The sequence below is a fragment of the Pungitius pungitius genome, chromosome 9 (assembly GCF_949316345.1).
Source record: "Pungitius pungitius chromosome 9, fPunPun2.1, whole genome shotgun sequence".
NCBI classification, from domain to species: domain Eukaryota; kingdom Metazoa; phylum Chordata; class Actinopteri; order Perciformes; family Gasterosteidae; genus Pungitius; species Pungitius pungitius.
In genome coordinates, this window is record NC_084908.1 from 1852061 (window position 1) to 1863642 (window position 11582).

At 42.4% G+C, this 11582-nt stretch overlaps 2 protein-coding genes across 2 annotated transcripts in view; one reads left to right on the top strand and one right to left on the bottom strand.

The window, feature by feature from the left end:
* Positions 1-11582, bottom strand: part of tppp2 (tubulin polymerization-promoting protein family member 2) — a 155739-nt gene that overhangs the window by 80557 nt on the left and 63600 nt on the right. The gene's annotated exons all lie outside the window — the stretch shown is intronic.
* The window catches only part of helz (helicase with zinc finger), a 29953-nt gene that overhangs the window by 7821 nt on the left and 10550 nt on the right, over positions 1-11582 (top strand). The window contains exons 8-21 of the mRNA XM_037471157.2: positions 322-520; positions 1008-1115; positions 1283-1424; positions 1561-1710; positions 1931-2201; positions 3754-3880; positions 4020-4232; positions 4746-4876; positions 6113-6292; positions 7769-7870; positions 8130-8308; positions 9744-9862; positions 10695-10840; positions 11396-11543. Coding sequence (XP_037327054.2) covers positions 322-520; positions 1008-1115; positions 1283-1424; positions 1561-1710; positions 1931-2201; positions 3754-3880; positions 4020-4232; positions 4746-4876; positions 6113-6292; positions 7769-7870; positions 8130-8308; positions 9744-9862; positions 10695-10840; positions 11396-11543 — 2215 coding nt within the window. The remainder of the gene's footprint in view (positions 1-321; positions 521-1007; positions 1116-1282; positions 1425-1560; positions 1711-1930; positions 2202-3753; positions 3881-4019; positions 4233-4745; positions 4877-6112; positions 6293-7768; positions 7871-8129; positions 8309-9743; positions 9863-10694; positions 10841-11395; positions 11544-11582) is intronic.

Consider the following 11582-nt stretch of genomic DNA (forward strand, 5'->3'; position numbering starts at 1 on the left):
CAAATCGATCAATCGGCTTTGTTTGTCTAAAAAGACAAAACATTTTTTGTAATTGTACTGCTGAAGGTTAAAAAGTTTTTGGCCAATGATGAACCCAACTTTTATTAAATTAAAAACGCATGAAAAATGCTTTCCTGTCCCAAAAAATTGAATTTCTACTAGTTTTCTAATTTTGTAACTATTTTAGCAGATTTATGTACATCTGCTAAAATAGTTTCTTAATTTATTTAATATGAAGCAAAAGACACAGATTTTTAGTTGATTAATTGCTTAATGTTTATGTTGGTGGCAGTTGAGCTCATCCGGTTTTCTGCGCTGCAGGTACTTGGAACAAGGTCTGTGTCGGTACGGGGCCCAGTGTACGTCGGCCCATTCTCAGGAGGAGCTGATGGAGTGGCAGAAGCGCTACGCGTCACGCCTCATCCGCCTCAAACAGCAGCAGGAGAGCAAACACTTCACCGAGAGCTACATGGAGACCCTGATAGAGAAGTGGATGAACTCCCTCTCCCCAGAGAAAGTGGTGAGCGCATGCAACTTCAAAATGGCATACTTATAGGTGAGGGCTCAATTCCCAGAAACGCAACCCAAACACAAAGGGGTGTCTGGTGGTGTGTTGGGATTTGATCAAAAGCCTCTGCAAACACTGAGCACACCGTCACTCTGTGAATCGAGGGGAAGCCACTTCCACTTTGTTCCACCCAGCAAATCGGCAAAGCTTTTAGTATTTACACAAACATTGACCACCCAGACTGAGTTAGTTTATATTTTCTAGTAAGAAAGGCTGTTCATGCTCTTTGCATATTGGCATCTAATAACTTATGATTATTGACACAGCAAATTCTTACTCCACATTTTCAGCGTAAAATACTCGAGGCAGACAATGACCAGACAATTTATCGATCATACATTATGTGATACAGATGAACGTTTCTATAGGCAGACTATGTCCAGTAAAAGAAAGCTGTGGCTGTGGTACACTCTAACTATGTGTGTTTTACTTTTTGTAGCTAAGTGACTATTTAGAAGGAGTGAATGTAGAAACCAGCTCCAGCCTCTCTGTGACGGTCACCACCAAAAAATCTGCACACTCGTGGACCTTCTCCTTCTTGTGCAAGGTAGGATGAAATGTTTAATACTAACCATGTACAAAATAAAATCTTCATACCGGAAACTTTATTGGTACACCGCTGTAAAATAAAAATGCTGCACGGCACACCTGCTGCAGCTGGTTGGTCCTAATCCTCCTAATGTGTGAGTGTTCTGACTGTAACTCTCTCTCCAGCCGCCTAGAAAGCTGTTCCGCATCGCCCTGCTCTATGATGCGCACCGACCCCACTTCTTCATCACAGGTGTGTCACCCGGGGAGCGACTGCAAGCTCTCCCCAACGGTTGCCAAGAGTGGACTCCAGGAGAGGAGACCGCAGGTACGTCCTTTTCACTTAAATCATGTTATACTCGCATGCAAGTAAAGCAATTTGACCTTAGCTTCCTTACATCTTCATTATTGAAGTTAAATCTCTGTTTAATTTACACCAAAACTTTCTGTTCCGACAATGGCAGCAGACAACGGCCTTGACCACTGTGTGTACAACGTAGCCGTGGGCTTCAGCACGGAAATATTTGGGACCTTCCGACAGACCGTTGTTTTTGACTTTGGCTCGGAGCCTGTGCTGATGAAGCGGATCATGGTGGATGCGGCCTCCATTGAAGGTATGCTAGAAGGTTATGTAGAGGACCGTTGTCAATGTATATGCAGCTATGTAAAGGGGTTCCACAGCTTTAACTACAATTTATATCGGATAGGAAAATGTTTCTACATTTGGTTAAATAAGCATGTGTTGTGGTAAATGCTGTCGACCGCCCTCTTGCTCTTTCTAGTGTGAAAACTTGTAGTTGTGTGGATGCCCAGTAAACAATCCTTTGTTCCCAGACTTGGAACACCTGATGGCAGCCAGGCAGCAACTCTTGATCACCGCAAAGCGCTGGGACCCTTCCTGCAAGACCATCGTGGAATTCTGTCCAAATGAAACAATGGCTGACCTGGAGCGCAGCCTCCTTTCTCGCTATCAGATCCCTCTGTCGGCAGATCAGCTTTTTACTCAGTCAGTCCTGGACAAGACTCTGACCAAAGACAACTACCAGGCCCGGCTACATGACCTGCTCTACATAGAAGAGATTGCTCAATACAAGGAAGTTAGCAAGTGAGTAAAAATGTTCCTGCGGTTTGTTATTACTGGGATTGTCAAATTGATTTTTCATAACTCTACGTAATACTGCCTGAATAATGGGGATTGACATTTGAGGTCTTAAACATCTTCAACAATATAGAAGCAAAATGATAACATGAAATGTAAGTACTTATTAAATAGTGTAGGTGTATAAAGTCAGAATTCATGATCAATATCATAAATAATTAAAAGACAATGATTTAGAAATGGATAAAACAGTTGAACAATTCGAACATCGGTCTAACTGTTACAAAAGATTTAAATAATTCAAGGCATAGACATTTGCAGGCTGTTTGCAATGTATCAATTAAACTGACACATTTTAGATGCGGTCAAATACCTGGATGTCACTTTGAACGCAGATTGCTATTAGTTGCTGTGAAAAAATTACCTTTCTGAAGTGACCGAGTGCAGAAACGATCACCTTTCGGTGGTATAAAGCTTGAAAAACAAAAGAGAAATTGACAGAAGTTTTTCAGGAACACGAGTTCTGATTACCAGCTTTTCCAGGAGTTTTCATAGTTGGAATGCAATTGTGCATCGTTAATAACATCTTCTCTAGTCAGCCCCGTCTCCATAATGGTCCCCTTGTCTTGTCAGAAATGTGGCTAAAAATAATATTAATAAAGTCAAAACGACTGCATGGTGTGTTTAAATTTACTCCACACGCCCACTAATGATCCTTTGATAATGATTTTGTTTTAATAAATATACATTGAATTAACATGATTCATTTATTGGTTATTTATGATTGGAGTACTTGAAATAAACGGTCACTGTTAAAATTAATCAACCAATATAGATCTGAGTGGTATGAATCTTTTGTGTTACAAGATATCCACCACCACAAGGTGTCAGACTTGACCTTCATTGTAAAGTGTGTGTGTGTGTGTGAGATGGTGTATATCTCACTTAGCTTGATTCGCAGAGCCATTTAAAAACGTGTCGAAGGGATTTCGCTGATATTGGTGGCGGAACAGTGTTGTCTTCCTACAATGAATACTTCTTAGATGCATTACCCGCTGGTATAACTTAATGATATGCTAAAAACAGTGTATGCTTAATTCCACTTTCAGAGACACAGTAGTCCTCAGCTTTCATCTTTGCTCTTAATAAGGTCTTGTCTCTTGATTCACATTGTCATTTCACTTGGATATCTCTACATTATAAAATCAGTCGCATTCCCAATGTTCATATGAATTATCTCTGCCTTTTTAAACGGCTCGTGTCCTGGCAGGTTCCAATGCCTTGTGTGCATTGTGTGACTTAAAACGTCTCCAAAGATCCGTTGGTTGTGTAACATGCATGACGTGTTGACATGTCTGTCTATGTCAATCTTCCATGAGAGTTAGCACCAATGTTGCTTCCTGTTTCATCATCGGTCTTATAACAACCGGTTTTCGGTACCCAGCCCTAGTCGTAATAGTCAGTAACGTACCAAAAAACATTATTGTGACTCATCCTTTACATTAATAAGTTATTGGGCTAAAAAAGCCTAACCAAATGTCCATGCTTTCCCCCCCAGGTTTAACATCAAAGTGAATCTCCAGCTCGTCACCAGCTTCATGTTGACAGGCATCTCTGTCGGAGCCAAGTATGCCCAGAACGGACAGCTCTTTGCACGCTTCAAACTCACTGAAACACTGTCTGAGGTAACTGGACCGGTTGAATCTTATAAAGCCTTTACACTCCTTTAGTAGTCTAACTACTCATTAGTGGCACGCGCAGCCCAAATGCGTCTGCTCGCTACCTCTTATTTACTCATTTTTTTCTTTTTCTTTTTTACTTCAGGACACATTGGCTGGACGGCTAGTGATGACCAAGGTGAATTCAGTCCTAGTGCTGCCATTTGGCCGTGAAGGGGTCAGCAATCATCCGCCTCCCGGGGTCAAAGAGCGTGTTTACGAGGCTGTAATTGAGGAGAAGACGAAGGACTACATCTTCCTGAGGATCTGCAAGAACTGCTGTGATGAGCTAGGGCTTCTGCCCGACAGGGAACTACAGGTATGAATCACACCAAGGGATCAACAGACACATCTGTTCTTTTCACAGAATAATAGATGTGAGTACAACTATACCAAAAAAGCCTTCTATACTAAGCGTTTCAGTTTGCATGATGTTATTCTTTTTTTGTAGATTCTGATTCATGTGAGACTGATTCATGGATCCTTGTATGTCTTTTTAATGGGTGTGGACTTCCTGAAGTTCAGAGAAATCTTCAAATTATTATTCAAGCGTGTACATAGTCGTACTTTAACATTGCAGATGTAATGCATATATTTGCATTTATTATGTTTCAATGTAAGGACAAGTCTCCTGAGCTCAAGTTCAACCAAAAAGAAATGATCCCCATCTTATTCCAAATGAAATGAAACCTTAAATTTGGCCTTTTATATTTGATTGAATTCCATTGTATTGCTTATTACAGTATCCTTGACCTAGATTGATATCAAATCTATAGGTAAAGCAGGGTTGCATGGACTGCTTAGTAATCTCTCGGTATTGTTCCTGTGCCAGGTGGAGCTCCAGTTCCAGCTGAACAGACTGCCACTCTGTGAGATGCATTACGCTCTGGATCGCATCAAAGATAATGGCATCCTTTTCCCTGACATTGGACTGGTCCCCACCATCCCCTGGAGCCCCAACCGGTCTGTATTCCGGCATGCACACATTCTCTCTCGCGCACACACACACACACGCTCGTTTAGAAGCAAGATTTACGTTGAAGGGAACCATCAACTTTTTATTCAGATAATGGTTTTCACCTCCTGTCTAACTCCATTGACTCAATGGTAAATCATCCATACGTTACTGCCTGATGGTTTGATGCTGCTGTATGGAAGCGGCAGCTAAATGACATGACATGTAAAGGGAATCCTTCTTTCATGTTGCCAATGAGCAGTGTGGACTTAACCTAATTTTCAGTTATATTTTAAAAATGAGGGAACATATAAATGCATAGGAAATGAATATTATAGAGGAAATTGCTTTTGATACTGACACATCGCAAAGCTTGACAACAACCCTGACAAAAGGGACTGACGACAATTTAGAGGTTGACAGGATATCCCTCGCCTTGCTAACTCGGCAGTCATTCTGAAATGCTGGCAGCTCTAAGCAGCATTGGATGTCTCTTTCCGTGGAGAGACAGGTGATGAGAGCGAGGCCGTAATATTCAAGAACGGCCAAATGAAATCCTCTGTGATTTTCAAGGCTGCCACTTATCTGGCCTCCAAAACATGATTAATGATGGGGGTTGTTATCATTGTTATAACAATGTGCAGAAAGCAAAAGAAAGAGGCCCAGTGTGGTTTTGGCCCTTTAATATTAATAAACACTTGTGCACTCAAAGTGAGATAGTAAATAAAATAACCCTCGTTGTGTGGTTTGAGTCCTGACAATGAAGATTTAGATACCTTACCCTGTCCTGCATTTGTGGAGAAAGTGTATATATATACCCCTGGATCTCATCCATTCACCTCTATTGGAAACACACACACTCTTACTTTAGACATTGAGGTATCTCTCGGCCCGCCAACTATGTCTCACTTGAAGTCCAATCAATGGCTTTTAATAGATTCACAACTTCAGAGGATGCAGACTCTTCGTATCGAGGACAGTGCTGCTAGGATTCAGACGTGTACACGCACACGTGTCCTACATGCGTGATCCTCTAGTATCTGCATCAACGCATGTATGTGCATCCCTTTCTGCTAAATGTAGTCTTAAGGAGCCAAAGATTTTTTTTGTATACTATAGTTGTAATAGTGTCATCTATTTAATAATCAATGAGATTGCGAGGTAAGAAATGTGTTTTCCTCGACTTGGATTGGAAACTCATATTTTCCCCTGAATATTGACACGCCGTCCCCGTGTGCCCTCAGGCAGTGGGACGAGCAGCTGGATCCCCGTCTGAATGCCAAGCAGAAAGAGGCCATCCTGGCCATCACCACGCCCGTCTCTATCCCCCTGCCCCCGATCCTCATCATCGGGCCCTACGGCACCGGCAAGACCTTCACGCTGGCGCAGGCTGTCAAGCACATCCTGCGCCAGGACACCAGCAGGTTTGTTCACGTTTGTTGCATCATTTGTTTACCTGTGATGGCCATTAGTTGAATATTTTCCCCACCTTTTTAAAACGATTTAGCCTCTTTGAACCCCTATTCTCTCAATTCTTCCATCATATATACCGTATTTTCGCGACTATAATGTGCACTGGATTATAAGACGCACCTTCAATACCCGGATGTCACTTTGAACTAGCAGAATGCTATCAGTTGCCGAACGGTTGCTATTGAGTGTTTTTCGGGACAGAAAGGTGACTGTAGATATGAGCAGGTGTGTGTTTGTGTCACGAAATAAGCATCAGTCAGGTGGCTGGGGAGGTCAGTCCGAGGATGCGAAAAGAGGGGGGGGGGGGGAGGAGTGCTTGACCGTGTGGTGACCTCTCTTTCAGTGACGAGCTGCGTGTGTTTTGACTTGTGTTGGCGTATATACTTGGTGTCATGCATATGTCATCACTCGAGGACAAAGGCTGCAGCCGTGGGGATGAATGTTTATCATCCGTGTTCGGTGCACATGGTTAATTTGATCATCTTTCCAGTGCCCTGAATGCATTTTCCGATCAATCGCGTTATATCACTTCAAGGGCCAACACTGTTGTAACAATATAAAATCCTGATACTTCCTTTGATTATCATTTTTCATCATTAGTTCGCTCTCACTGTGTACAGATCTCCACTAAAAAGTCTGCCGTTTAGTGTTTTGAAGCACTATAGCAAAGAAAATGTAAGGTCTTAATGAAAAATAAATGAAAGACCTCTGACAGTGTCCCCTGAACCGACCAGGCTTGTATATATGTAACGTAAAAGGAAGACTAGTGTGTAGAAATGTAATATTCATTCCTCATTTCACTTTGAACGCATTTAATATTCTATCTTCAGGATGAATTATAGATATTTTAAAAGTCAAGACAGGAAAAGGGACCCCTCTGGACCTGCTCTTTGTACTGTTAAAATGATGAAGGTTTTGTATGGCTCGTAGTCAGCTGGACCTAATGTGTATTATTGGACATGTTGAATGCTCAGAGTTCTTTGCATAGCTGTCGCCTCATTGGGATGTTTTATCACTGTTTGAATGGGCAACACAAAGTGTTTTGCTCAATTTAAACAAACCGTGAGCTTAAAGGTACAAGCTTTAAATCTACACGGCACAAGGCATTTTTGTGTGAAGTTTTTGTTTTCAATCTGTTGTCAGATCATCTGATTCACAGCTTTTAACCATATAAATAGCATTAATGGGATAACGGACTTACCTTGCATGAAGACGTATCTCCTTTGATTAAATAGCCAAAGATCAGTTTTGTATACATACTAATGAAAGGCAACCTGTTATTCTTTCTCCCCGAGTAAGAACACAAATATTAATGTGGTATCCAATTAAGCAGATAGTTTTGGCTTAATATGCCATGGTTCTGATATTTCCTCCACTGAGGGTCACTCGCTTTGCCTCTGATGCCGTTTGTCATCTTGTCTCCACAGGGTGCTGATCTGCACACACTCCAACAGTGCAGCCGACCTTTACATTAAGGACTACCTTCATCCTTACGTCGAAGCAGGCAACGCGCATGCCAGACCTCTCAGGTATAGAAGCACACCTGCTTTATAAAGACTTGAGAGCTAAAGGTAGATTGTGCACAGACATAATGTTAACAAAAATAATGTTTTAATCAAATCTGCAGTCCAAGCTTGTCCAACGTGAGCCATTTACATTGCATTTTTTCCTCTTCCCACCCTAAAGGGAAGAATACTGCATGTTATAATTGTACAGTTGTGCAAAATAAAAATACCTAATGTTTTGTAGTTACTCACTTTCATTTTGTGTGTGTCTCTCTCTCTCAAGGGTATACTTCAGGAACCGCTGGGTGAAGACGGTTCACCCGGTGGTCCAGCAGTACTGTCTCATCTCCAACACACACATCAATTTCAAGATGCCCACAAGGGAGGACGTCCTCAGGCACCGCGTGGTGGTAGTCACACTCAGCACCTCTCAATACCTCTGCCAGCTTGACTTGGAGCCCGGTGAGTCATTTGCTTGATATGTGGTCCTCTCAAGTGTAGTGGCAGTCTAAATCTGTTCCTGAGGGTTTCTGGGTAACTGGCAAACGCCATTAGCAGAGGCTAACAGGTCGACAAAATATTACAATTCCTTGATATAATTCAGTGAAACAAAAGGATTGCCCTCATAAGCGACCGTACAATACAATCGGCACAGAAAAAAATAGTCAAACACTGAACAATTTTTAACTGAGCTAGTTTTGATACTGGTCTGAGATGCACTGCAATGTGAAAATATAGTTTCTCAATATAAATGTGTAAATTCAATTCGCTCCCCTGTTATTTGGTCACCTCCAAGCTTCTCTCATATGTTGGCAGGAGCCGACCTTAGAGAAACGGAAATCACTTATGCAAAGGTGAAATAACCAGTTTGTCATTGCAGGGTAACAGCTGACTCTAATGTGTCAGCAGGGGGGTTTTGCCTGTTGCTTGGAAACACCATCTGCCTGTTTCTAATGTATAGTCCATCATTGGCCCTCCTCCCTGCGTCTCATCTCTGCGCTTATAAAAATGGTCAAGACACTCTGCAACTTCGAGCCACAAAATGATCTTTGACCCAATTCAAACACATTAGTTTAAGTGTGTGCGTATTATCTAGAGGTTACTCGTGCATTATTTTATGTAATCACTGTTCCAATTCCAATGGTTTTTCGTCTGATAAATATTCTACATAGGTTTGGCCCATTAGTACCACAGGAGGGAACAATGTTAGCATCTCCTTCAAAGAGGTGCACACAGTTCAGAGGGAGCAGCGGCTTTACAAATCAATTTTGCAAGCGTTTTTTCAAAGACTGATTAAAATAAAAGAGTGAATGTTTGAAATTGATTTGGCTCCACCTGCTTCCTTTCGAGCTTGTTTCTGTTGTCCACGGTCACATTTCATATCTGTCTTGTAGAAATAGCTCGGGCTTCAGAGGCGGTTTGCTGGTTGTTATTCAGCCTCTCTTCCCTGCTCCACCACTCATTTGCCATGCCGTTTCATACCCTCCCCTCATGACGCAGGCCACCGCTTGAGCTTTTTAAATCAGAGTAGTGCTGCTTTTGAATCCCTTTCCAACGTCCACAAAACCTCTGCCTTTGGTTCTCACGGTAAAAAAAAAACGGAAGGAAAAGTAACTGAGAATGAAACAAATGTTCATCTTCTGTGTGCTTTGATTGTTTTATTTAATTAATTGTACCCATTATAGGTATGTACAATACATTCCTATAATGGGTACAACTTGAAAGGAAGTTTTGTCTTCACAGTGTCTGGTCTCTGACGCGCACACACACACACACACACAGGACCCTTTTTTCTTAATTCTCAGGCGTAAGACAAGTGTGCGTCCCTTACTGTTAATGTTCAGCATCAACAAACGTGAAGTACTAATGTGATGTTGGCGTGTCCTCTGTTTTGCAGGGCTGTTCTCTCATATCCTCTTGGATGAAGCGGCCCAGGCCATGGAGTGTGAAACCATCATGCCTTTTGCTCTAGCTAGCAAGCACACCCGCATCGTGCTGGCTGGAGACCATATGCAGGTAACGACAATAAAAACAAACCGCATTTCTTTGCTTATTCCCATTTTACTAGATTTTGTATTTTACAATAAATTAGTATTAAGAAGGGTTGCATTGCCTGCGCAGATGATCGCTGAGACAACAAGTAGGAGGTAGTGACTCATTTTGTTTTTTGCCGTGGCCTAGACTAAGGGTCTCCAACCACCGGGCCACAGACCGTGGGCCAATTGGTACCGGGCCGCACCACAGAAATACATTTCTGGCTGGTTATTTTGTCGCGTTTATCTGCCACACCTCAAAGCGGTCCGCAAAACATTGTCTGGCATGAAAACAGTTCGTGAGGCAAAAAAGGTTGAAAAACCCTTGTTTAGACCAGTGGTTCTCAACTGGTCTGGCTTCCGCGTTCGCTAGCGGTGTCGCCGGGGGGGGGGGGGACCCACTACAAACGGGTCGCGACCCACCAGTTGAGAAACACTGGTTTAGACTGTTTGCCTAAGCCAAATTAAAAAGAACAAGACCGCATGTGTATGTATGTATGTATATAATTTCATTGGATCTTATGGAACAATGGTTTAGAAAAAAAACATCTTTTGGTAGAGCTAACTCATCAAGCCACTTCATATTCCATGAATGACTTGATCCACGTCAAGCACAACCTCATGTGATTAGGTCAGCTTAACCAGAGGTAAAAAATCAATGTGTGTTTAGAGGAAAAAAGCCTAAGGCTTGTGTGGCCCATGGTTTCGACACAGCTTTGTCAGACTTGGAATGTTTTGTGTCGATTCAAAGAAAGGAGAAAGCTTTTGTCATGCTTTAAAACTAACTTAACTTTGTTTCTCCCTGTTCTCTTCAGCTCAGTCCGTTTGTGTACAGCGAATTTGCGCGTGAGCGTAACCTGCATGTGTCACTGCTGGACCGGCTGTATGAGCACTACCCCCCCGAATACCCTTGTCGCATCCTCCTCTGCGAGAACTACCGCTCTCACGAAGCTATCATCAGGTATGTGTGCGCCCTCCACACTGTCTGATGTCAGAACAGTGGGCGGAGAGGCTGAAACACTCGAGAAAAAGTGGGGGTGGGAGGACTGGGTGGACTGGGTCAGGAGGAAACACAGGTGAAGTATTCACAGACGTTGGTCGTCCTGATAAGGGGAGACATTGATTAAATGTGTTCTGACTGTTGGAGCTTCATGCGCCATTTTCTAACCTCAAAGACTATCCTTCATTAATCAGTGTGGTTGAAACAGCTGGGCCCAACGGCGCATACACACGCTAAAATACACTGCATCTGTAGCACATTGAAGTTTTTAGGGTTTAGATAATTATTTTATTCAGGGTTATTAAGCTGTGTTAATATAGACAATGTTTCTTTAATTTGTCTGTTATTGAACATGTGTGTGTCATTCCCAAAATTGTCAAATACCCCAGCTAGTGCTACAGGAAATTATGCAGAACTTGAATCTTTGATTCTTATTAAGCTCCGGTAGCCTTGCACCTACATACTAATATTCAATCTCTTTTTGCTTCTCTTCCTCCCACCCGTCTCCTCCGACAGTTACACGTCAGAATTATTTTATGATGGGAAGTTGATGGCAAGTGGGAAGCAGCCCTCCCACAAGGACTTCTACCCTCTGACCTTCTTCACAGCCAGAGGAGAAGATGTCCAGGAGAAGAACAGTACTGCCTATTACAACAATGCAGAGGTATGAAAGTTAGTTGTCAGACCAAATGGCTCTGCTCCC